This window comes from Ascaphus truei, chromosome 3, assembly GCF_040206685.1.
Source record: "Ascaphus truei isolate aAscTru1 chromosome 3, aAscTru1.hap1, whole genome shotgun sequence".
Classification (NCBI taxonomy): domain Eukaryota; kingdom Metazoa; phylum Chordata; class Amphibia; order Anura; family Ascaphidae; genus Ascaphus; species Ascaphus truei.
Window position 1 is genome coordinate 231321718 of NC_134485.1, and position 27237 is coordinate 231348954.

Sequence of the window (27237 nt, forward strand, 5' to 3'; positions counted from 1 at the left end):
GGGATGGTAATAAATTCCATATATAGGGCTCCCAGGATACTGAACAGTTTCTATCCTGTCTGGCCTGGGAGTGCAGCCTTATAATACATGCACTCCATCCCACAGTTTTGGGCAAGCGCTGGAACTGAGGGATTTCTGTCACCTGTCATGCTAATTAGAAATCAGGTATGTAAGACTGATTTCCTGTTTGCTCTTCTCTCTTCTCCAGAGCCTGGAAGGCTGCTGAACACAGTGGGGAGAAGCCCCTTCCCCACACAGGTTCAATTGTTCTATTCATTTGGCTAACTCTGCAAAAGTACCTTGTTTTGTTGTTGGAAAGTGGAAAAGCCACTTCCACCCTGAGTTAGGGAAATCTAAGTTAAGTTATCGCTCAGGTGAGCAGCTTTTGTTTTGATGTGTTTTGTTGTATGCACTGTGGCAGTCTCAGTGCCTGGGACTGAATAAACCAGGCACAGCCTGTTTAAAGGAACAGTACGTGACGCCTCCTCATTTAACCTACCCCGAAAGACCGTGTTCTAACCGTCCCGGACAAGCAGCGGAGCCCCGGAGTAAGCTGTTTGTCACATATGGTGGAGAATGCGGGCAGAACACTAAAAGGTCTGGGGGTTAAAGAACTTTAAAAAAAAAAAAAAAAAAAAAAAAAAGGTTTTTTTTCTCTCTCTCCAAACAAGATGGAAGACGTGGTGAGTGCGCTGGTACGCAATGTCGCTGTCCAGAAAGACGCGAATGAAGCCCTGCAACAGGCGAATGCAAACCAGCAAGAGACAAACCGCTTGCTGAGAGAGGAGCAACAGCGGTTCGCTCAGGGCTTACAGCAGGAACTCGAGATCCTGAGGGGGACTATCAGTAACCTTCCACTGGCAGCGGCAGCCCCAGTTCCGAAAATGACCAGGGCAAGCCACTACCTTCAGAAGATGGGACCCTCGGATGATGTGGAAGCCTATCTTCTCACGTTTGAACGCACGGCACAGAGAGAGGGATGGCCAGAAGCTGAGTGGGCTGGTCTAATCGCACCCTTCCTAAGCGGCGAACCCCAGAAGGCTTACTTTGATCTAGAGCCAGCCGAAGCTAACGTCTATGCAAAATTGAAGTTCGAGATCCTCGCCCGCCTCGGCGTAACCACGGCTGTTCGCGCCCAAAGGTTTCACGCATGGTCCTTCACGATGGATAAAGCCACCCGAAGCCAGATGTATGACCTCATCCACCTCGCCCGGAAGTGGCTACAACCCGAGATCAACTCAGCAAGCCACATCGTGGAACGGTTGGTCATGGACCAGTTCTTGAGGAAACTTCCCTCTGCCTTACGCCATTGGGTCAGTCGGAGTGACCCCCACAATGCGGATGAGCTTGTGGCCCTCGTAGAAAGGTACAATGCAGCAGGAGAGCACCCGCAACCCACAGTCGTGGAGCAACCCCACTACCCGAGGTTCCAGGACTCTTCCAGAGACGGTAAAAGGGTACCGGGGTTAAGGGGAGCTGAAGAGCGGCGACCACCTTCACGCAGCACCAGCAACAGTGGTTCGCACACTAAGGGCAATAGCCAACATGGGGAGCCGGGAAAAGGCTCTAAGTGGGACACAGACTATGTACCTAAATGTGTAAATTGTCATGAGAGGGGCCACACAGCAAAAATCTGCCCACTAAATGATGAGCCCATGCAATGCAACAGCGTGGAACCTTATTCGCTGTTGTCCCAATGTATGCGCCCTAGCCCAGAGGACCCCTTGAATAACCATCTGTGGGCATTTGTAAAGGTTAATGGTAGGAGGGTTCGGGCACTTCTGGACTCTGGGAGCATGGTCACACTAGTGTCCGAATACCTCTTGCCCATTAAGAAGAAACAGAGAAACAGTTCACAAAGAATGGCAATTTGTTGTATACATGGGGATAATCATGAATATTCCACTGTTGATGTTTTTTTTGAAACAGAGTTTGGTTCTTTAGATTTCAAGGTGGGTATTGTACCCAAACTGGCACATGATGTGTTAATAGGGACCGACTTTCCCCATTTTCTAAAAATGTGGTCCCCCGCTCAGAATAGCGCCCAGAGTTCAATAGCGGACCATAACGAAGTATTAGAAGAAATAAATCCTTTCCCGTTTTCAGAAATGGAGGTTGACGAGGGCCCAAATAAGAAAGGGGAAAAGGAGGAGTGCTGTGAAATTCCCTTCCCCATCACTACTTTGGTAGGGAATACCCCAAATCAAGATGTTGATCAGGCACTTACCACCCCAGTACAGGATAAGACCCTCGCTGACCTAGAGGTCAGTCCTGGGAGTTTTAAGAAGGCCCAGTGGGAGGACCCCACATTAGCGGTAGCAAGGGGAAATATACGGGACCAGAATAGTACTCATGGCCAACCAGATAGGTCACTTGCTTACCCCTACTTCGAGGTAGAGAACGACCTAGTATATCGGGTTGATAAAAGAAAATCAGTTACAACTAAACAATTGTTGGTACCACGGACATTCCGTAACGTAGTATTACACCTCGCACATAGTCATCCATTGGGGGGACACCTAGGGGTGGAAAAGACAAAAGAAAAGGTTCTCCGAAGCTTCTATTGGCCTGGGGTTCTGGCAGAAATTACGAATTATTGTTCCTCATGCCCAGCATGTCAGATCACCGCCCCGTTCAAGGCGTACCGCAGCCCATTGGTACCCCTTCCCATAATAGAGGTACCATTTGACCGGATTGCTATGGATCTAGTAGGACCCCTAATAAAGTCTGCTAGGGGACATCAGCATATATTGGTAATATTAGATTATGCCACCCGATATCCGGAGGCAGTTCCCCTACGTAGCACCTCTGCCAAAAACATAGCAAAAGAGTTAGTAGTTCTGTTTTCCCGGGTTGGAATTCCTAAAGAGATTCTATCTGACCAGGGAACACCGTTTATGTCCCAAGTAACAAAAGAGTTATGTAAACTCCTAAAAATCAAGCATCTCAGAACCTCAGTCTATCATCCACAAACAGATGGTTTAGTGGAAAGGTTCAATAAAACCTTAAAGAGCATGTTACGGCGGGCGGTCGATAAAGATGGGAAAAACTGGGATTGTTTGTTACCGTACCTGTTATTTGCCATTAGGGAAGTTCCCCAATCATCCACAGGCTTCTCCCCGTTTGAACTATTGTATGGCCGACACCCAAGGGGCTTACTGGATATAGCCAAAGAGACTTGGGAACACGAGGTTACCCCTTACAGAAGTGTAATAGAGCATGTTGCCCAGATGCAGGACCGCATTGCTGCAGTCCTACCCATAGTGAGGGAACACATGGAGAAAGCTCAAGAAGCACAGAGGAATACGTATAATAAGGGTGCTAGGGTCAGAATTTTTTTTCCAGGTGATAGGGTACTAGTTCTGGTTCCCACCGTGGAAAGTAAATTCCTTGCTAAATGGCATGGGCCATATGAGGTCTTGGAAAGAGTGGGAAAAGTAAATTATAAGGTAAGACAGCCAGGTAGGAGGAAACCTGAGCAAATTTACCATATAAACCTACTCAAGCCCTGGAAAGATAGAGAAGTCTTGTCAACCCTAGTAACCCCAGGTCCGTCAGAGAGTCAAGAAACTGACCCAGAGGTTAGCATAGCTGAAACCCTGTCCGTTCATCAGAAACAAGAGGTTCAGAATTTAGTGAGCAGAAACAAAGAAATCTTCTCTACACAGCCAGGTAGAACTAGCGTAATTGAACATGACCTAGTCTCTGAACCGGGGGTCCGAGTTAACCTTAAACCGTACCGAATCCCAGAGGCCAAAAGAGAGGCTATAAGTTTAGAGGTTAAAAAAATGCTAAAACTAGGCGTAATTGAGGAATCCCAAAGTGGGTGGAACAGCCCTATAGTCTTAGTCCCAAAGCCAGATGGTACAACAAGGTTTTGTAATGACTACCGGAAACTAAACGCGGTGTCAAAATTTGATACTTACCCTATGCCCAGGGTAGATGAACTTGTAGAGAGACTGGGCAAAGCCCGATATCTCACAACCCTAGACCTAACAAAAGGGTACTGGCAGGTTCCCCTCACAGAAAGGGCAAAAGAAAAGACAGCCTTCTCAACCCCAGACGGCCTCTTTCAGTATAGGGTGCTGCCTTTGGCTTACATGGAGCTCCCGCCACATTCCAAAGAATGATGGATAAAATTTTAAAACCACATGCTCGGTATGCTGCTGCCTACCTGGATGATGTGGTAATCCATAGTGAAGATTGGCAATCCCACCTTCCAAAGGTCCAAGCTGTGCTCGACGCAGTTCGGTCTGCTGGACTAACTGCTAACCCCGCTAAATGCACCATTGGTCTGGAGGAGGCCAAGTATCTGGGGTATTCTATTGGCAGAGGTTTACTCAAACCCCAAACACTCAAAGTGGAGGCGATACAAGGTTGGCCAAGGCCAATTACAAAAAAACAAGTAAGGACCTTTTTGGGGTTAATTGGGTACTATAGAAGGTTTATTCCCAATTTTGCGACTAAGGCAACCCCACTAACCGACCTCACAAAAGCAAGAGGACCGCTTATGGTAAAGTGGTCCCCCGAAACCGAACAGGCCTTTAGAAGCCTGAAAGAAGCTCTCTGTGCCCAACCAGTGTTGGTCACACCTGACTTCTCCAAAGAGTTCGTAGTCCAAACCGACGCATCTGAGGTAGGGCTGGGGGCGGTACTCTCCCAGGAGTCTCAAGGTGAGGAACACCCCATCCTTTATTTAAGTAGGAAACTAAATCCCCAGGAGAAAAATTACTCCATAGTAGAGAAAGAGTGTCTCGCAATAAAGTGGGCTGTAGAGACGCTCAAATACTACCTGTTGGGGAGAAAATTCCGGTTGGTCACAGATCATGCACCCCTTACCTGGATGTGTCAAAACAGGGAAAAGAATGCTAGAGTGACCAGGTGGTTCCTAAGCCTACAACCCTTTAAATTTTCTGTGGAACACAGGTCAGGGCACAAACATGGCAATGCTGACGGGTTGTCAAGGATGCACTCCCTAATATCCATGGTCGCTCATCCCTCAGGGTCTGAGCTGGGGGGGAGGATATGTGACAGAAACCAGGGGATGGTAATAAATTCCATATATAGGGCTCCCAGGATACTGAACAGTTTCTATCCTGTCTGGCCTGGGAGTGCAGCCTTATAATACATGCATTCCATCCCACAGTTTTGGGCAAGCGCTGGAACTGAGGGATTTCTGTCACCTGTCATGCTAATTAGAAATCAGGTATGTAAGACTGATTTCCTGTTTGCTCTTCTCTCTTCTCCAGAGCCTGGAAGGCTGCTGAACACAGTGGGGAGAAGCCCCTTCCCCACACAGGTTCAATTGTTCTATTCATTTGGCTAACTCTGCAAAAGTACCTTGTTTTGTTGTTGGAAAGTGGAAAAGCCACTTCCACCCTGAGTTAGGGAAATCTAAGTTAAGTTATCGCTCAGGTGAGCAGCTTTTGTTTTGATGTGTTTTGTTGTATGCACTGTGGCAGTCTCAGTGCCTGGGACTGAATAAACCAGGCACAGCCTGTTTAAAGGAACAGTACGTGACGCCTCCTCATTTAACCTACCCCGAAAGACCGTGTTCTAACCGTCCCGGACAAGCAGCGGAGCCCCGGAGTAAGCTGTTTGTCACAACACACACAACACTATACACACACACACACATCATTACACACACACACACACACACACACACACATCACTATATACACACACACATCACTATACACACACACACATCACTATATACACACACACACATCACTATACACACACACACACACACACACACACCACTATACATATATATATATACACACACACACACACACACACACACACACCACTATACATATATACATACACACACACACACACACACACACACACCACTATACATATATATACACACACACAACACTATACACACACACACACACATCATTACACACACACACACACACACACACACACACACACACATCACTATATACACACACACATCACTATACACACACACACATCACTATATACACACACACACATCACTATACACACACACACACACACACACACCACTATACATATATATATACACACACACACACCACTATATACACACACACACACACACATCACTATATACACACACACATCACTATACACACACACACATCACTATATACACACACACACATCACTATACACACACACACACACACACACACACCACTATACATATATATATACACACACACACACACATCACTATATACACACACACACACACATCACTATACACACACACATCATTATACACACACACACACACACACATATACACACACACACATCATTATACACACACACACATCACTATACACACACACACACACACACCTGTACTGCTTGCTCTGCTCCCCCCGCTGCTGAACACTGGAGGAGTAAAGACAGGAAGAGGAGGGCTTGTGTCTGTGTGCAGAGGGACGCCCCGCCCCCTCTGCAAGCACAGGGAAACAGCAGCAGCACGGAGCTTCTGCCTGCCACTGCTCTGCTCTGCTCTGCCCCCGCACTTTTGCCGGCGTATAAGACTATACCCGGCGTATAAGACGACCCCCGACTTCAGAGAAGATTTTGCAGTGTTAAAAAGTCGTCTTATACGCCGGAATATACGGTACATAAGTGTATACATTATATACAAGACATAGCATGCACAGTTGGAGATAATATACAGTATATTATAGGCGTATGCATCAGTTACAGACCAGATTAAAATGTGAGGCAGCTTTAGTTTTCAAAGAACTTAAACTGGTGGTGGCTGAGAGTCTCGGGCAGATTGTTCCAGTTTTGGGGTGCACGGTAAGAGAAGGAGGAGCGATCGGATACTTTGCTGAACCATGGGACCATGAACAGTCTTTTGGAGTCAGATATCAGATAAGTGTTGCATGTGGTAGGATTGAGGAGCTTGTTCACATATCTGCCACCCTGTTGCAAAGGGATTAATGAAAGAGTGAGTATTTAATATCACACTGATATAAAGCTGTGAAAACAACTGGCCCAAATGTTGAGTTCACTGAAGACTAAAATTGGTCCAGTGTTTATTTTTTTTTTATATTTTTTTTTTTATAGGGCTATTTCCAAACAACAAGTAAAAATCACTCACTCAACAAATTTGAGGCAGATTATATTGCCTGGTTTTCTGTAACTCGCTGGTCCAATTTGTGTGTTTCTGAAAAATGGTGCTCTCTAGCCATGATTCGTTTTCTTTATAAGCTCCATGCCGACTACCTAGGCTGTGCAAGGTAGACAACAGTTTATTTTGTTCTTTCTCATGAATCAAGTGCCCTTGATTGCACCATCACAATGACTGCTGAAAAGGCTGAACATCCTTCCTGCCCATATCTCACAGGGAAGGAAATTAGGTTGGAGTTCTAAATGGAAGCACTGCTGGGCAGCCCAAGATGTGTTATGGACACCCAGCTGAAGCGGAGCCTTATTGCTCCATCCAGCACCAAACAGAGCAGTACATTTACTTTACAAAATATACCACGATTTCCTTATTTCTTCCGTTGTCTCGTTGAACACTAGTGAAATTGATGGTTATCCCCCGCGTTGTTGAAGATTGTATACACTAGGAAGAGGCATTATTGACATACAGCTGTTTAAGATGATATATCACTGCAGTAACAAGAAATTATTTCTTACTCCTGTTCCTGCCCTGAGCAGCACCATCTCATAAATTATGTATCCATTATTTTTTTCTCCTTCCCCTAACTAAGTACCGTGGGTAATCCGTCTCAACGAGTTTTTGAAATAGAACGCAGGAAAGCAAAACTCCCTCACAAATACTCCGCATTCGACTCTCTGGTTTGTAAACTTCTCCCTTAGAAATCATACAAAATGCACTTAATCAATGGACAGTGAAATCAGGGCTGCCTCTGAGAGACAATGGTAGCTTTATCATTAAAAAAAAATAGAAGCATCTCTGGAGTGTCACAGAAAAGAGCCGCAATTTTAAATTTTATTTTTTTTATGAAAAAGGGTTTTCTGCAAGAGATATCACTGACAACTGCATCATTAATAAAGTTGGAAAAAAAAATTTTTTAAGGACCTATCCCACCAAGGAACAAAATGTTCTGGGGTTCACATTTTTATATACCATATTTCCTCGATTTGTAAGGCGCTACCGATTGTAAGACGCACCATTGATTTAATAACAATTTCCAGGAAAAACCAGGAACCTCCTGCTCCGCACTACGGGCGGTGGAACGTCACTCCGCAACGTAGGAGATCCTGTGAGCCTCACGTGGACTCACGTTAGCGGCCTTATTTGTACAGGAAGAAGTTCCTGAGCGTGCCCAGCTCTCGGGACAGCTGCTCCACCTTCTTCTGCAACCGCCCCCTGCTTCTTCCCCCGTCCACCAGCTGTAGGTACCCCAGCAGCCCTCCCTGCTGCGGCAGCTCCGGCGTTCCGCCCGGCTGGTACCCAGCAGCCCTCCCTGCTGCGGCAGCTCCGGCGTTCCGCCCCCGGCTGGTACCCAGCAGCCCTCCCTGCTGCGGCAGCTCCGGCTTTCCGCCCGGCTGGTACCCAGCAGCCCTCCCTGCTGCGGCAGCTCCGGCGTTCCGCCCCCGGCTGGTACCCAGCAGCCCTCCCTGCTGCGGCAGCTCCGGCGTTCCGCCCCCGGCTGGTACCCAGCAGCCCTCCCTGCTGCGGCAGCTCCGGCTTTCCGCCCGGCTGGTACCCAGCAGCCCTCCCTGCTGCGGCAGCTCCGGCGTTCCGCCCCCGGCTGGTACCCAGCAGCCCTCCCTGCTGCGGCAGCTCCGGTGTTCCGCCCCCGGCTGGTACCCAGCAGCCCTCCCTGCTGCGGCAGCTCCGGCGTTCCGCCCGGCTGGTACCCAGCAGCCCTCCCTGCTGCGGTAGCTCCGATTTTCCGCCTGGCTGGTACCCAGCAGCCCTCCCTGCTGCGGCAGCTCCGGCGTTCCGCCCGGCTGGTACCCAGCAGCCCTCCCTGCTGCGGCAGCTCCGGCGTTCCGCCCGGCTGGTACCCAGCAGCCCTCCCTGCTGCGGCAGCTCCGGCTTTCCGCCCGGCTGGTACCCAGCAGCCCTCCCTGCTGCGGCAGCTCCGGCGTTCCGCCCGGCTGGTACCCCAGCAGCCCTCCCTGCTGCGGCAGCTCCGGCGTTCCGCCCGGCTGGTACCCAGCAGCCCTCCCTGCTGCGGCAGCTCCGGCGTTCCGCCCCCGGCTGGTACCCAGCAGCCCTCCCTGCTGCGGCAGCTCCGGTGTTCCGCCCCCGGCTGGTACCCCAGCAGCCCTCCCTGCTGCGGCAGCTCCGGCGTTCCGCCCCCGGCTGGTACCCAGCAGCCCTCCCTGCTGCGGCAGCTCCGGTGTTCCGCCCCCGGCTGGTACCCAGCAGCCCTCCCTGCTGCGGCAGCTCCGGTGTTCCGCCCCCGGCTGGTACCCCAGCAGCCCTCCCTGCTGCGGCAGCTCCGGCGTTCCGCCCCCGGCTGGTACCCAGCAGCCCTCCCTGCTGCGGCAGCTCCGGCGTTCGTACACAGCAGCCCTCCCTGCTGCGGCAGCTCCGGCATTCCGCCCCCGGCTGGTACCCAGCAGCCCTCCCTGCTGCGGCAGCTCCCTCTTGCAGCCTCGTTTTTTTTCAAAGACATCGATTCTAAGGCTACGCTTATAGCGACGACGACGCGACGGTCGCTGAAAAATCAAATAGAGACGACTTCCAGCGATCGCGACCAATCTGTCGCTGCGTCGCGCTTACTATAAGCGCGGCAATGCATTTGTTTTGCCGCCGCAACCGCTGTTGCTGTCGCCGGCACTATAAGTGAAACCTAAGACACATCCCAATTTCAGGAATGTTAAACTGTGAATAAAGGTGAGTCTTGGAATCGTGGAAATACGTTATATATTACCAAAATCAGACCTACGTTAGCATTTCTAAATCAGTGTGTGTTTGTTTGTAATCATGGTGAGCAAGAGACTTGGGAGGGGTTTAATTTCCTCTGGCTCTTTTTTTTTGTGATGTTCAGTGTGTTCAATGCGTGCTTGTTCAGCCACCCTCTCTCCCCCATCCCTTCTCTTTATTGGTTCTCTGATGAGGGCAGGGCCGGCTTGAAGGCGGTGCCATCTGTGCCGACCCCCGCGGTTACAGAAGCCCCGCGCTCTTCCCCACAACAATTAAACTGATTGCCGGTAGTGTGTGCAGGACCTCTGTAACTATCTCTTACCTTCTGATTGTTGTGGGAGAGCGGCGTCTCCTCCTGCAGTGTCGCTTTGTCATGGGTCTGCGATGCCATGATTGTGACGCCACATTGCCATGACAACGTGATGTCACATGGGCGCCGCAACGTCACATGGTGCTGAGTCGTAGGAGAAGGAAATGCCGTCGAAGGTACAGTAGGAGACCCCACCAAAACCCCTACTGCAACCGAACCCTGCACAAATTAGCAGGCCCTGGGTATGCGGGAAGGGTAACTCAAATGTTTCATTGACAAACTCTCCCCATTCAGAGGCCTCTAAGAAAAAGAAATTGGACGCGCTTTCAAAAGAAACAAAAGCAGCAAAATTGTTGCTGCAGGCATACATATGTTAAGGAAGGGAATTACATTGTTACATTCCTTAGAAAATGTTTCTAGGCCAGCTATTAAGGATTGCACCATTTTAAAGGTGCGATCAGTCAAGACGAATTTAACTAATGTAGCAAAGTTACACATGTAACTGACTGGTTATACTTGTATTTAAAAGATTAGAATAATGCGATAAATGCTTTAAAAGAAAATCACTCAAGTACAGCTCATTTTAACATGTATCGGGTTATAATAAAAATGCATTTATCACCCTATTTAACTCTAACATGTCACTGCCATTAGTACGCTTTGCTCCTAGAAGGGACTGTCCGTTTAAAAGGATGAACAAAAAAACAATGGTAGTGGCATGCATAAGGGGTTAAGGGCCATGTTGACTAAGTTGTGATATGCCACAAGATACCACCTCGTGCCGGATGGCAACTTAATTCACTTGAATGGGTCATTAAGACACCGTGCCCCTTAGTAAATATGGGCCCAATATCTGAGTGGTTCTTTGCATTTAAAAAACAGATTATTTTTAATTTTATTTTTAAATAGGTTTGTGAACATGGTAATAAGGTGGAACGTGGGAAACATACAGTGTGCACAGTATATCACTGAGCATGGAGTAGGACCGCCTTCCCTTTCACTGGCAAAGTGCCCTCTCCTCCCATTGCTCCTGGTTATATCTGTAACAGGGAGTGAGAAGGCAGGCTTTATATTTTGTAAATGTATACTCCATTCTATCTTGGTTCATATTGTGTCGTTTGTTCCCTTCTTTAGGTACAGAAGTTTAAAGCACTTTAACTATGACATCTGCCAAAGCTGCTTCTTTTCTGGCCGTGTTGCAAAAGGTCACAAAATGCACTACCCAATGGTTGAATATTGTACTCCCGTAAGTTGTTAACTGAATTAACAGAAATATCTGAACTTTTTTTTTCTTATGTCGGAGCAATAATTAACAGATATTTCCTTGAAAGTACTAAATGTCAATTAATAAATGTGGAAACATTTGTGTTTTTAAGAATATTGGGTAAAAAAAAAAAAGCCACTCTCGTACGAAGTTTCTTAATGCTGTAATTAGCCTTTTTTTTTTTTTTTTGCAATCTTATGTGCATATTTATGTTGATACTAAAGGTGTGCAGAACAAATTGGTTCTCATCCTTAAATGCAGTTCACTGCTGAGGTAGATGTTATGCTTTAAACAGTGTTGATTATTAGTCAGGTTTGTTTGTGGTAAATGCTTTTGGCTGAATTTCACTTTGAACCGTGAACTACAATAAAAGGGACGGAGAAATGCTACATCACATTGTCATAAGCCACTAAATAATGGGCAGGTGCCAAATGCTTTCCTGTAAAACATCTATTGCCTGGCTGCTTACTTTCTTAAGGAGAGTGTTGAGCAGAATTGGACTTCGCTGCTGTATTTTATTCGCCCCCATTTTTAAAACCTAGTTGGTTAAAAAAAAAAAAAATGTTTCTTATTTTGAATTGCCCCGTGATCAGCGCGGTTTCTGTGGTAAAACAATGGCGCCAAATGTCACCTAACTTTATATTTTATTAAAGTGAAGTATTCATATTGTCGTCTTCTGTTCTTAACAGTATGGTTTTCTCATTCTTCTGCTTTCAGACTACATCTGGAGAAGATGTTCGTGATTTTGCAAAGGTTCTGAAGAATAAATTCAGGACCAAAAGATATTTTGCGAAGCATCCAAGGATGGGTTACCTGCCTGTACAAACTGTCTTAGAAGGAGACAACATGGAAACGTGAGTAACCTTACAATGTGAAGGTGCCGAGTTTCTTCGTAATTCTACCTTCCCTTGTCATTTGTTTTTATTTTACACGCCATACCTTTTTGTTTACTTTGTATTGCTACAGTGTGTAGAAACACAAGCTGATAAGTATGCATAACTTTACCTATACTGATACTCAGTGTTCGACAAACCTATACATTTGCTCGCCCCGGGCGAGTGGATTTAACCCCCGGGTGAGTAAATATTGGCCCAAGCAGCACATGTTTGGTACTAGGTGGCGAGTAGATTTTTTTGTGTGGCGAGTAGATTTTTTGGTGATTTGTCAACCACTGCTGATACTGACCCTCTACTCACTCTGCTTTCTGCTGTATTTAAATCATTTATCTGAAAGTGGGCCACCCTAACAGGAAATAATGATCATAGAGGAGGAAGCATTTTTCACATTGTACGTGAAGAAAAAATAAAAGAAAAAATGGATTTAAAAAAAAATAAAACAATCTTTTTTAAATGCATTCATATTGCTCTCAATGTGTACAGTATTGAAAGCTATGTTTTTTGTTGCATTATTTTTTTTTATATCGAATGAAAGGACACATGACGTTTCACATGAACACAATGGTTAGGACAAGCAAATATAAAAAGGACCTTTATTTCAAGCAGTGGTTGCATGAGATATATTATTTAATATCCCAAACGGTTCACCCTTCTTGTTTATCGTAGGTTATCCATGCAACCCCTACAACAGAAAAGTTGTAGTGTTTCCCAAATCGCCTCAAGCCAACATCTAAGATGAAGCACTTAGGAAGCCTCCTGTGGGGTAGCTTGGTCAAGGGGTAGAGGGGGAAACCTTCCATCTGTCCGGCAATCTGTAAATGTCTATGCGTCTGTCTCCTACTCCCTGTACACACACATGCACTGCAGTACTCCAGTCCCATGTCACTTGTCATATGTGCAACATTTTGTGGTTATATTATTTGGAAAGTCTTCGATTTTATGATTTATTTTTATTGAGACATATTAAAGGCATCTGTAGTGAAAAGAAGTAAACTCTGGGCATTCACACACTCTCACATACATATATTTCACATACATCAAATAAAATAAAACAAAGTTGATGGTCTTATTTCGCCTCTTAATATCCCCCTGTAACAGGCACTTTAAACCCCATACCCAACACTTTAGCCCAGTATTTCAAAGCTGTGTTCACTGAAATCTATATTTTCCCATACTTTTACCAATTAATTTATCTGGATTTATGAAAAGTCTCTGTAAAATGCTGTTTTAAGTCTGCTTCCAATATTTTCTTCTAGTCTACTGTTGTTACAGCTTGTATTTCTTAAAGCCTTTTTATTTTCTCCATTTGCTGCTTAAATTGGCATCCATGTTTGTTTCATAAATCTCATTTCATTTTTTTTCTTATGTTTTTTTTGTTCTCCCTCTGAGATTTCTACCTCTCTTCACCCCCTCATTTTTTTGTCTTTCAGTCCTGTTACTCTGATCAACTTCTGGCCAATAGATTCTGCGTGAGTACTTTTTGTTTTTGCGCTACTGCTGTTGCTACTGCTTCCATTTGTGGTGATTATTCCACTTTTTTTCATGAGCTAATTTTCTCATCCTTCTTTTTTTATCGAAGTTTTAAGTGTGCACTTTTAGCCTTAAGTTAACGATGTGAAAAACACGGGATTCCCAAGCCTCTTAAAACATTCACTGTACCTGTGACAGAGTATAAAGTTAACCTAAGTAGAACTTCCAAAGGGCTTTTCATGAACGCTGATTTTCAAAGCTCCACATAACTTAATAGTAAAATTCAAGTTAACTTCACTGAAGGTGTAAGCGTCTACCTTTAAGTAGATTCAGTGCAGTCAACCCTAGTAGTATCAAATGTTCCAGCTGTTTATTTTGAGATGGACTTGCCAAGAAATGTATCCCGCAGATAGGAGTCTTCTGCAGAAGAACACTTGTTCTTTTTCCATAGAGAACGTCACCACGTAGTAGAAATGCACAATATTGTATTGATCATGCAGAGGCTATGTGCAAGAAATGTCAACATTGATTTTTGAAAAATCCCTGAGTCCAAGTGGGGTCTCCTTCATCAACATTTAGAAAGTTGACCTTTAAGTTGGCAGATAATCGGTGTCATCAGCAACCTGGGTTAGAACAAATGGACCATTGGCAACTTCCCAACTTGGAGTATGTCAGGTTATTTTCAATAGACTCCGGGGAAGGTGAAACCAGAAGTAAGTAATCTGGTGCTTTTCACATTCCATTTAATAAAGAATCTACATGTAAAGAAAAGGATTAAAACCTAGCAGTGCTGGATACATTGATAATGCATATGATTCTTATTTAATTCAAATAGGTTCCCGAATACCAATTCTTTCTACCCTTTGAACGGTGGCAAAAGCATATTTACTGCTATAAAAAAAACAAAAACGTGCAGTTTCAAGCAAAAAAATATAAATGTATTATATAATAAGGACAGTGAGGGAGGAGCTCCAGCTAGCAATGTAACCGCAGCATTTGCTGCATTAGGAGGCACAGACAGGCTGAGAGAGTGGCAGGGAATGTCATTGGCACTGCTAGGAGAGACAGCATAGAAGTGAAGGTTTTAATATGGCTGTAAGAAAGAGTCGTCACAGAGAGACTCCTGGGGAAGTAAAGTGGGAGGCAGCTGAAACTGACGAGCAGTAATAGAGATCTGGGCAGATATTGCACACTCCGACACAGAAGGGGTTAGGTTAGAAATATAATAAAAAATGACTTAGGAATTACATTATGGTTTAATCATTGTTTTTATTACTCCCAAATATGAGTTTGTCATGTAGTTGTGTTTGCTTCAGAGTTGTTGTGTACTAACCAGCCCCGTGCTCAGCTTGCTTGACTATTTGTCCCTTTTAATATTTTATTTTTTTGTTATGTTGGCAACTATCGTTTGCATGACCTTGTTTTTTCTTCACAAGAGTAGACATCATAAGAAGATACTTACTATGTCTTGTAAGCTCATGTAATAAAATGACATCTATTAAGAACTCTCCTGTTGATCTGTTGAGAGATATCACAGCCTTTAGCAAATGTCACAGGAAAATGTAAAAAAGACAGTCAAGGGCCTTCAAAAAGAATAATTTACAAAAGCAAGATCAATGCACGTGTAGAATAATTTACCTGCACATACATTTTTATACTGTATACAGGAGAGGAATTGGAGACCTGCAGTAGTACCAGAAAAGTCCAATTGTGTGGCCCTTTGTGGCCAGGCAGAATTAAGTAACAAAACCATATGCTGGCGCATGCTGCAAAAAGCCTCAACACTTGATCAGTATCTATCATGTATTCGGTGAATAAATGTTGATTGCGTATTCACTGGCAGAATATGGCTTTGTTGCATAACACAAACATACTCGTTGCTTGTATTGCTTTGTAAAAATACTTTTGTAACCACACTTATTTGTATATAAGCATTGCAGCTTTTACAGTTATTTGGCAAGATCTAAAAGTGATAGAGTTAGCATTTTACCGCTCTGTTTCTTAGGACTTTTCTGATCTGTGGCACTAAATGCCAGTGTTTGGGATGTGGAAAGGCAGTCATTTGTACAATTGCTCATTAAACCTCCAGTCCCATGGCTCAAAAATGTAGTTGTTGGGGCCAAATTTCCTACTTCATCATTTTTATTCTGATCATGTACTTCATTGTGAAGCCTCCATTAGTTTTCTATTCTATTTTGGAGAGAAAAGTAAAAATAACACTGGAAATGCTGCTGCATTATTTTCTCAACTAGGTGCAAGCTGCTAACGTCATTAAAAGCAGCAAATACTTTGTATTACATATTTGTTGGAGCATTCTAAGCATTAGGGCCTGGAATTCCGAGATCTTAAAAGAACCTTAAATTACAAAGCAATTATTAAAATGATGCAGGGGGTGTTAGAGCTCAGTGCTCCATTGCAACTCCGTTATGTCGCTAAGCAGCAGGGCCATGTACTCGGTCAGGCTTAAGAAAATGGTTAATTAGTTAACCGTGTTGATGCCCATCTAAATGGCAGCATAATGGAACCCTTGATGAAATCAGACATTCAACCACCACTGTTCAATACAGTGTGTTTGTTCGTTGAAGGCACTTTACCTCCTCCCAGAATGACTTCAATAGCAAGTGCTTAACAAGTGATATCCGTGTTAGCCGAAAAGTGTCAAACCTACAATTTTCCATGGTTCTGTCTTCTGTTCTGGAACCCAGAGTGCTGTGATTTTAAATAGACATTTGTGTGAAATGAGTTCTTGCTACATATAGACTGTAACTTATGTCTAATATCTCTTTCATAAAGAAGAGACGACATCTGCACTCTGAAGATTTCTTCACCTGTACAACAACATAATTTGAACTCAACTCAGAGGAATCACTAAACTGCTTTTTTCATCACTACATAAACAAGATTATACATTCAAACATTTATCACAGATATGTTTTTTCTTCTGAGGCAAGAAGACACTTGTGTACAATTCTAGTTCCACAATCCTGTTAATTTGTTTCCGTTTTTGTGCGACTTGTGTTGCTTCACCCCTCCCTTTTCCCCAAAACAGAAGCATATTTGGATTTTTTTTTAAATTATTTATGCTCCAAGATCTAAAGCTGATGGGCAGAATAAAACGTCATTAAGCCAGGAATGGAAGTTTAACTATTGGATATTTAAAATGTCATGTTCAGAACATCTTAACAGTTACTTTATTCTGCAGTAAGATACGTGTGAGAAGGAAATAAAATGCATTTTAAGCCATTTGCATTTATGACTATCCAGAACTAAAATGCCAAAACCCATATCTTCAATTAATTTGTGCTGAAGCTGGAACTAATAGATAAGTTATTGTAGAAAAGAGAGAAATGACAGTGAGACAGAAATCAAACATAAGCATAAAAAATAACTGGCAGATGCCATTAACAACCGTAAAGATAAACCTGCTTTTTCTCCATGGTAGCTTGGAGACAATACAGTAGTAATCTAGTTAGTCCTGGATTTTTTTCTTCTGCAGTAAGACATTCCTTTCATTACACCAACATAAAAATGATTCATTAAAAAAACTGCATTAAAGTAATGCGATGAGTTGCAGCCACGGTATGAGAAATCAGGAAATTATTAGTTACGGGCCTCTGCTCCCAGTCATGGATCAGTGATTGCCAAAACTCAACCCACTTTTGCTTTGTCATCACAAATTACATGACTGGTTTCCCTCTCTGTCTGCTCCCTGCTCATCCATTAGAAATAGAACAGTATAGTTAGATTATGGTCTGCAGTGCCATTAGTGGGAGGGTGACAAAGCAGAACGGGGCAGAGTTATGGACACCATGGACTCATAAGTAAACGTTAGAAACCTACATCTGGTTATCTACTGTCTTTATATCCTGTCATAATGGTCTATAATGTAGTTTGGGCAATTATTTTTTATTTACTTTATTTTAGTGCGGTTTACAGCTCGCTGATCCTGACGCTTCACATGAGGGTTGCTAACATGGCATTCCTCCATTGTGCTGACAGTTCTTGGGCCATGCTTTTAGGCTCTCTTCTGTTGGTGAGCATGTTTCAGGCTAGCATGTAGAGCTTGAAGCTATGCCATAACATCCACCACCTCCTATTTACAGCAATAGAAGGGCTTGACAGGAGTCCATTGCACACCTAAATGACCCAACACTGTGTAACCAACAACATATACTGACAGCTTGTTATCACACATGAGCCACTGTTCGTTCAGTTTAGTTAATCCTAGAACCCAAGCCCTGTGTAGCCCAAAGAAATGTGTCCCGCAACACCCAACCAGTGTAATTTTCATATAATGTAGCAAAAACACTCGCGATTAGAAATAAAAAGTAAATTGTCATTTGAAGAATGGCCATGTTACTTTTCTTTCTTTTTTGTCTTCATGTGAAGATTGAATTGTGTTTACATTCTTCTTTCCACAGCCCTGCCTCATCTCCCCAGCTTTCACATGATGACACTCACTCACGAATTGAACATTATGCTAGCAGGTATGACTCTATGGCACAAGCTCCTGAAAACTAGTGAACAGACTTGTACCGTTTAGTTCATTCCATCAGTGTACTCCTCTAAAGCATTAGTGCCACTTCCATACTCTGCACCCATTTGTTGATTTTGGGCCTGCCTTTAGACTTCTAAATGTCAAGCACTACATGCCTGTTACTCAACGGGACTTGGGAAATGAAGCGGTAAAAAGTATGCAACTTGATATAATTCCACAGTTTCACCTATCTTCATCCTGTCAATAGATGACTTTCAGATTGCCTCTGTATAGATACATCTGAGTTGTGTAGCACAAGTCCACACATCAATCAATTCAAATGGAACTGGAATCTTCCTGAGCAAGGGATACTGCTTGCTCTGAAAGATAGTAACTGCATATTGAGTAGCCTGATTGCAGGGTTGCACATTCAATTGTTGGATCATGTGTAGAAGTGTTGTTGTCAAATGGCCATTCAAAATAATAACACAAAGTATTAAGCAGTAAGGAAAAAAATATGATTCCGTATTGTGTGTGTGTATACACACACACACACACACCAGTACAAAAATATATTTATATAAATATCGGGAAAGGTCTAAATGTTGACCATAAAATTGCTGATTCTACCAAATAAATTCTTTTTGTAACGTTACTTCTTTTTTTGCATTTCCTGTGCTCATAAGTCTAAAATCTAGATAATGTTTTTGTTTGTTTGCATGTGCACTCCCAAGGTGTGTCTGCATATCTTAATGTGCATGTATATAGCCTGATAAATATGGTTTTGTTCTTTTCCCTGTACGTGTTTTTATGGAAATGATCAAAATGTATTTCTAATAACATTGCCTAAAGTGGCTCAACAAATAGATCGCATTAGATTTGAGTGCCGTAGTACCTTTTAAGTGACTTACATAAGACACTTGCTAAAAAAACAAAAACTTTTTGGAGCAATTTGGAAGCACAGGCCAAAATAGTTGGTTTAAAAAAGACTGTATGCTATCCTTTAGAGTCTGTGACAATATTCCTTTGTAACCTATTTCCTCAAGATTCGTGTGTTCGTGTTTTTTCATGCACATGTTTCCACCATTTCAGGCTTGCCAGTTTTCATTGATGCACAGAAAACCTGAGATGCAAATAGGACCTATCCCAATATATGTGCTTTTCCATATTGCTTATTGGTACACTATTGGAGCGTCATATATTGACGATAGCAAATGCATATCTGTAGAACTCTTAAAGCAGCATTCGATTGGGGGGAAAAAGTTTCCCCCTTAGTGGGAAGTAGAGGGTCTATGGAGGTGAACCGCGTTAATTTCAGCTCCGGGGACCACCTCGTGAGATACTTGCTTCTAAAGGTGCTGCCGGTACTCCATGGGATGCAGTTATCTGTTACAAAATCATATGGTGCTATTTTTGTTGTGATAGAGCACACATTGAAAAATTAATGCGTTCTGTATTTTATCTTTGATATTTTAACAGGCTAGCAGAAATGGAGAACAGCAATGGATCCTACCTAAATGATAGTATTTCTCCCAATGAAAGCATGTATGTATACTGCAATCTTGTTTGTAAAGTATTATTGCTTTAGGTGCATTTTTGTTAATCTCTAGTTGATGTCTTTTTTTTTAAATTGGACTCCAGGAGTTCATTTCAAAGAAAAATTAAGTATTGTCTAATTACACATCATATCTGGTAAGCTAAATAATGTAATCACTTTATAGTACTCAGGTGCTATATAGTAACAATGGAAAATAAAGCTTCGGGTATGTTCCTCCAAAAGCTAATACGATCGCAGTAGAAGCAGAATTTGCTACTTTCCATTGTAATAAGAGTCACACTTAAAGCGCCAATCTGCCTTATAAACAAAAGGAGCCATGTGCCTTGCCTTTTTAAGGGGTCTCCTCAAGCACAGACTGCCCAAGCACTGTTAATACTATACTGTACGTCCATGAGATAGTTTCAACAGGAATCTAGCTATGTCTTTACCCATCTTTACTAAAGCTAAATTGTTCTGCAAAATACAAGAGAAATTCCTTCGTGTAGTTGGTTTAATGTGAGTAAAGGAGTTTGGAATCCATAAACGGTTATTGCTTAAGTGTATTGGAAGTGGTAATGCTTCTTCATACATAGAATTTATGCCACTTCAGCAGTGTGAATTGTGCATTTGTAAAACTATTTTGTGGTTAATTCATTTAATTTGTAACCTTTAATTATTAATTAACCATATAATTGTTTTATTAATTTAATACATTCATTATTAAGCATATTTTAAAAGATTTGAAGACGTAGTTACAGAACCAGTTTTTAGGACTCTTTTTTTTTAATTTCGTTTCATTTCTTATTCCCTGCCTGTTCACAGGACAGATTTACATGGTAATCAGGGAGCTAATAGCATTTGGCAAGTTGCTCTATCTCACTATAGATTGATCCTAATGCAAATACAATAATTTTGAAACTGGATTGCATGACGAAGATAAATGGTCACTGTGTCTAAATAATGGTTTCTGTCTTATTACAGTGCAATTAAAATAGAAATGCCGCACTAGCAGGATAACTTTCCTCATCTACTGCACTATTGAAAACGAAATGTTTGCTTTTGGTTGTATGACCATGCTAATTGGAAAAAGGCAAATCAATTTGGCTGTAAATAACAAACCTGTAACCTATAGTATTTGTCCAGACAGTAAATCCTCTGTTAATGACAAGGATTTCAGTGACTGTTGATGCAGTTTTTAATACACGTGAAGTCCGGCTATTTACCAAGATGGTGATTAAATAGATCTCAGAAACAAGGTGCAAATTTAGTGGACATCTGTAATTGAATCTGACTTTTACAGGTGCAGCATTATGGTTAGTCAAGCTGCGGTCACGCAAAGTGCCAGTAAGGAGACTAATGGCCCATCGGGATTAACACAGCAGGGGTCCCTCTGCGTCAAAAAGGGACTCCTGCTGTGTGAATCCTTCCGGGCTGCACCTGTCTGTAAGAGACGCAAAGTAAGAGTGAGACTGAATCAATCACTCTCCGTGCGCGCCTTTAACAGGTTAGCCGCTAAGCCAGAGTTCACCCCTTCATTTCCTTAGCGGTTACTACTAAGGTAATAAAGGGTTAACCCCTCCCACAACCTTCCCTGTAGGCCTAACCACCCACCCAGGGGCGACTACCCCCTTCACCCACTCCAATAAACCAGGTACTCTGGCTTAACCCCATCATTTCCTTAACGGCTAGCCGCTAAGGTAATGAAGCTGCTTTTATTTTAATAACACAGTAATGAAGCAGGGGGTCTCCGGAGCTGAACTGCTTTAATTTCAGCCTCTTGAGACCTCCTGCTTCCGGAGTTACAGGCCCCGATATGGGGTGCCGGTATCTCCGCCATGTTTAAATTCTCCCATGTCATGTGACCGGGGCATTTTAAAAATGCAGGGAGATACCGGTACCCCATACTGGGGCCTGTAACTTGGGAACGGTGGGTCCCTGAGGCTGACATGAGTGCGGTTCAGCTCAGGAGACCCTTGCTTAAATACTATGTTTAAAGCCGCGCGATCGCCTGTTAGAGGCGCTCAGGGAGAGTGACTGATTCAGTCTCTCTCTTACACGGTATCTCTTGCAGACGGGTGCAGCGTGTAGTATTCACACAGTGGGAGTCCCTTTCAGAAGCAGGAACCCCCGCTGTCTTAATCCCTTTGGGCCATTACCCCCTGCATTGCACTGCGCCGCAGACGGTCAACGCTTTGCACATGCCCTGCGGCCGCGCGACTGACCATAGTGCTGCGTCTGTAAGTGTCCTGTCACGGTATATGTGATTGCAGCGGAAACCTGAAGGAAGGTGTCGTCAGTTCATGAAGAACTATGTGACAGCATGCAGTTACATAGCTCATCAAAAATACACTAAGAATTGTACAATTAATTTCTGAAATGCGCGATCAGATAATATTATTTTGTTTCTTTATTTGTGTTTGTTTTGGGATCTTACAAGAAATAAGAAAAGGGTTACAGTGTGGGAGTAAATAATCTGTGTTTCGCAGAGATGATGAACATTTGCTCATCCAGCATTACTGCCAAAGCTTGAACCAGGAATCCCCCCTGAGTCAGCCCCGCAGCCCTGCCCAGATTTTGATCTCATTGGAGAGTGAGGAGCGAGGGGAGCTCGAGAGGATCTTAGCTGACCTGGAAGAGGAGAACAGGTAAGTAAGTCCATCTGATTACCCAAATTCAATTTACGGACATTCACAAACGTATGCTGCATGGAGCAGTGAGTGATTTTTCAACCATTTCTTCAGGCAGGCGTTGTTTTGCAGCTAGCCAAGAACTATGCTTTTCATATGTAATCTGAGTGCGTTCGTTAATTCTTGGTCATTCCTAAAATCTGTTGTAGTTGAGGTTTGCTGAAGAGGAATTGAAAACCATTGTGGATATAGTGTTGGATTCGAAGAAACAAACTTGTAGTTTCTGGTCTAACCTGGGCCATGTGATATTGGGCAAATCATTACATAGTTACATAGTTACATAGTAGATGAGGTTGAAAAAATACATAGGTCCATCAAGTTCAACCTATGCTAAACTTAGACAACAGATACTTTATCCTATATCTATACTTACTTATTGATCCAGAGGAAGGCAAACAAAAAAAACCCATTTAAGGGGAAAAATGTATTTCTTCCTGACTCCAAGAATTGGCAATCGGATTAATCCCTGGATCAACATCCTTCCCATGTATACTTATTTCCCTGTATACCTTTCCCAACCTTTGTCCAACCTTTTTTTTTAACAAATCTATTGTTTCTGCCATCACAGTCTCCATGGGTAATGAATTCCACATTTTAACTGCCCTTACGGTAAAGAACCATTTCCTTTGTTGCTGGTGAAATTTCCTTTCCTCCAACCTTAAGGGATGGCCCCGAGTCCTTTGTACTGCCCGTGGGATGAATAGTTCTTTTGAAAGCTCCTTGTATTGTCCTTGAATATATTTGTATATAGTTATCATATCCCCTCTTAGACGCCTCTTTTCTTATGTAAATAAATCTAATTTAGCTAGCCTCTCCTCATAAGTTAGAATGTCCATCCCCTTTATTAATTTGGTGGCACTTCTCTGCACTCTCTCTAGTTCCATAATGTATTTTCTTAGGATTGGTGCCCAAAATTGTACTCCATATTCAAGGTGTGGTCTTACTAATGCTTTGTAAAGGGGCATACTTATGTTTACTTCCCTTCCATCCATTGCCCGTTTGATGCAAGATAAGATCTTGTTTGCCTTTGCAGCTATTTCATGACATTGGGCACTATTGCTAAGCCTGCTGTCTACACGCACTCCTAAATCCCTCTCCATCAAGGATTCCCCCAATATATCTCCATTTAATTTGTAAGTCGCCTTTTTATTCTTGCATCCCAAATGCATAACCTTACATTTATCTGTATTAAACCTCATTTGCCATTTACCTGCCCATGTTTCCAGTCTCTCCAAGTCCTTCTGAAGAGAAATTACATCCTGCTCTGATTCTATCACCTTACACAATTTAGTATCATCAGCAAAGATGGAGACTTTGCTGTCGATCCCAACCTCAAGGTCATTAATAAACAAGTTAAAAAGCAGGGGTCCCAGTACCGATCCCTGAGGTACTCCACTCACGACTTTAGCCCAACCTGAAAAAGTTCCATTTATGACAACCCTCTGTTGTCTGTCCTTTAACCAGTTTTCAATCCAGGTGCATATATTATTACTGAGTCCAATTTTCTTTATTTTGTACACCAACCTCTTGTGTGAAACCGTATCAAAAGCCTTTGCAAAATCTAAGTAGACCACATCAACTGCATTACCCTGGTCTAAATTCCTACTTACCTCCTCAAAGAAACAAATAAGGTTAGTTTGGCAAGATCTATCCTTCATAAATCCATGCTGACTATTACTAATAATTTTGTTTTCCATTAGGTATTCCTGAATATTATCCCGTATTAAACCTTCAAGTAGTTTCCCTACTATTGAAGTCAGGCTTACAGGTCTGTAATTTCCCGGTTGTGATCTAGCTCCCTTTTTAAATATAGGCACCACATCTGCTTTACGCCAATCTTGTGGTACTGAGCCTGTGGAAATGGAGTCCTTGAATATTAAATATAATGGTTTTGCTATTACTGAGCTTAACTCCTTGAGAACTCTTGGATGTATGCCATTGCGGCCAGGTGCCTTATTTACTTTAATTTTTTCAAGTCGCTTATGAACTTCTTCCTCAGTTAACAATTGTTCATTAATATGGAGGTTGTGGCTTCCTCCTGCGGCACTACTATTGAACTTGATTCTTCCCTTGTAAACACAGAGGCAACGAATTTGTTTAATACCTCAGCTTTTTCCTTATCTCCAATAATCTGCCTACCCATCTCACACTGAAAGGGTCCTATATTTTCTTTTCTTATTTTTTTTGTTATTAAGGTAATTAAAGAACTTTTTAGGGTTGACCTTACTTTCTATTGCAATCCTTTTTTCATTATCCATTTTTGCTAATTTGATTGCCCTTTTGCAATTTTTGTTACATTCCTTATAATTCTGATACGATGTCTCTGTCCCTTCTGATTTACATAATCTAAACACCTTCCTCTTCTTGTCCATTTCCTCCCCTACCTGTTTATTTAGCCACATTGGTTTTGACTTATTTCTTTTATACTTATTACCCAAGGGTATACACTGATAAGTGTGCTTTTCTAACAATGTTTTAAAGACTGCCCATTTATCTTCTACATTTTTCCCTGCAAAAACATCATCCCATTGTATTACTACTAGATTAGACCTCAGTTTATTAAAATCTGCCTTTCTAAAGCTTAAAGTCTTTGTTGAACCCAAGTAATCTGTTTTTTGATAATTTATTTCAAATGAGACCATGTTATGATCACTGTTACCCAAATGTTCCAGGACTTGAATATTTGTTATTACTTCTACATTGTTTGATTTGACCAAATCCAGAACTGCCCCTCTCCTGGTTGGTTCCTCAATAATTTGGGTCATATAATTGTCTTTAAGCACCCCCAAAAACCTGTTTCCTTTTGTTGTAATGCTAATCTCATTGCCCCAGTCTATGTCTGGATAATTAAAATACCCCATTATGCAAACATGACCCAGTTTTGATGCCTTCTCCATTTGCAAAAGTACTTTAGCTTCTTCAATCTCACAGATATTTGGTGGTTTATAGCATATTCCCACAAACATTTTCTTTATACTTTTACCTCCACTGCTAATTTCTATCCACAAAGTCTCTACATTTTCATCATTCCCTTCATAGACATCATCCCTTATAATAGGTTTTAGATCCGGTTTAACATATAAACATACTCCACCACCCCTTCTATTTGTTCGATCCTTCCGAAAAAGAGAATAACCCTCTAAATTAACTGTCCAGTCATGAGTTTCATCCCACCATGTTTCAGTAATGCCTATGATATCATACTGCTTCCTGGCAGCTATTAATTCAAGCTCCCCCATTTTATCTGTCAGGCTTCTTGCATTAGCAAGCATACATTTAAGTTTTTTTTCAGCCTTTACTATTATCTTATCTGCTCCTTCCTTTCTGCTCCCACTTGGTTTAGTCTTTAGAAGTTTTCTAGTTTTATCTGTATTTACTATGGGTGTCTCACTGCTTGTCAAACTTGCACTTGCCCCCATTCTACCCCCATACCCCCTTGTATCCTCATCTATTCCATTTAGTTCATTATCTGTTTCATTCCCCTCCCCCCTCCATCCTAGTTTAAAATCTCCTGCAACCTTTTTAGCATTCTCCCCCCTAGCACAGAAGATCCCTCTTCATTGAGGTGCAATCCGTCCCTAGAATATAGATGGCACCTCTCAGAAAAGGAGTCCCAGTGCTCTAAAAACCCAAACCCCTCCTTCCTGCACCACTTTCTTAGCCATGCATTAACCTCCCTGATCTCTGACTGTCTCTCTGCGGTAGCGCATGGCACTGGTAGTATTTCACAAAATACTACCTTGGTGGTCCTTGCCTTAAGCTTTTGGCCTAGATCCCTGTAATCATTTTTTAGGACCCTCCATCTTTCTCTAACTTTGTCATTGGTGCCAACGTGTACCAAGACCGCCGGATCAGTCCCAGCCCCCCCCAACAATCTGTCGACCCGATCCGCAATGTGCCGAACCCGAGCACCCTGGAGACAACAAACTGTTGGGTTCATGCGGTCCCGGCAACAGATTGCCCGATCTACCTTCCTAATAATGGAGTCCCCTACCACCACAATCTTTCTTTGTATTTGAGCATCCTGAGTCCCCACTGTGCTGGAAGAACTATTCCCCTGGCTGCTAGAGGAATTAGTCTCCCCCAGCCTTGCCATTTCTGCCCCGACATTCCCAATATCTTCACTCAACATGGCAAATCTATTGGGATGTGTCCGCTCAGAAACGACCTGCCTCTCCCTATTGCCCCTGCTTCCCCTTCTAACTGTCACCCAGCTACCTACCTGCTCCTCACTAACGGCAACCAAGCTACCTACCTGCTCCTCACTAACAGCGTCACCATCTGCACACTAGTCGAAGCAAGGGCCTGCTCACTGAGCTCTAATTCCCTTTCAAGATTACCAATGTCCCTCAATATTGCAATCTCTGATTCTAAAGAGACCACCCACTCACACCTCTCACAGCGGAATGCTCCTTGGAACAGCTGCTCCAAGTGCACATACATGTGGCAAGATGTGCATTGAGTGGCATTTTCAATCCTGCTCATTCTAGCAACTATAAAGTTTAGAAGTACTAACAGTAAACTGTACTTCAATATACTATACCCTGTTTAACCACTTCCTTGTTCAAATAGCTTCTGGTTCTAACTGCACACACTTTAACCAACCAGCATTTCATATCAACCACACAGATCAGTCAGTACACGCAAGCTTCATCATGTTTTTTCCCCATGACTGCTTGAACACAAGTACATCGGTGTACAGTTTCCGGC

At 42.9% G+C, this 27237-nt stretch overlaps 1 protein-coding gene across 21 annotated transcripts in view; it reads left to right on the forward strand.

The window, feature by feature from the left end:
• DMD (dystrophin) overlaps window positions 1-27237 on the forward strand; it is a 2761517-nt gene that overhangs the window by 2708451 nt on the left and 25829 nt on the right. For 18 of the 21 annotated variants that reach the window (XM_075590265.1, XM_075590266.1, XM_075590270.1 and 15 more), the window contains 6 exons: window positions 11331-11442; window positions 12178-12314; window positions 13787-13825; window positions 18248-18313; window positions 19783-19848; window positions 22327-22485. In XM_075590265.1, coding sequence (XP_075446380.1) covers window positions 11331-11442; window positions 12178-12314; window positions 13787-13825; window positions 18248-18313; window positions 19783-19848; window positions 22327-22485 — 579 coding nt within the window. The remainder of the gene's footprint in view (window positions 1-11330; window positions 11443-12177; window positions 12315-13786; window positions 13826-18247; window positions 18314-19782; window positions 19849-22326; window positions 22486-27237) is intronic. The other 3 variants (XM_075590272.1, XM_075590267.1, XM_075590276.1) reach the window with 1 other exon arrangement.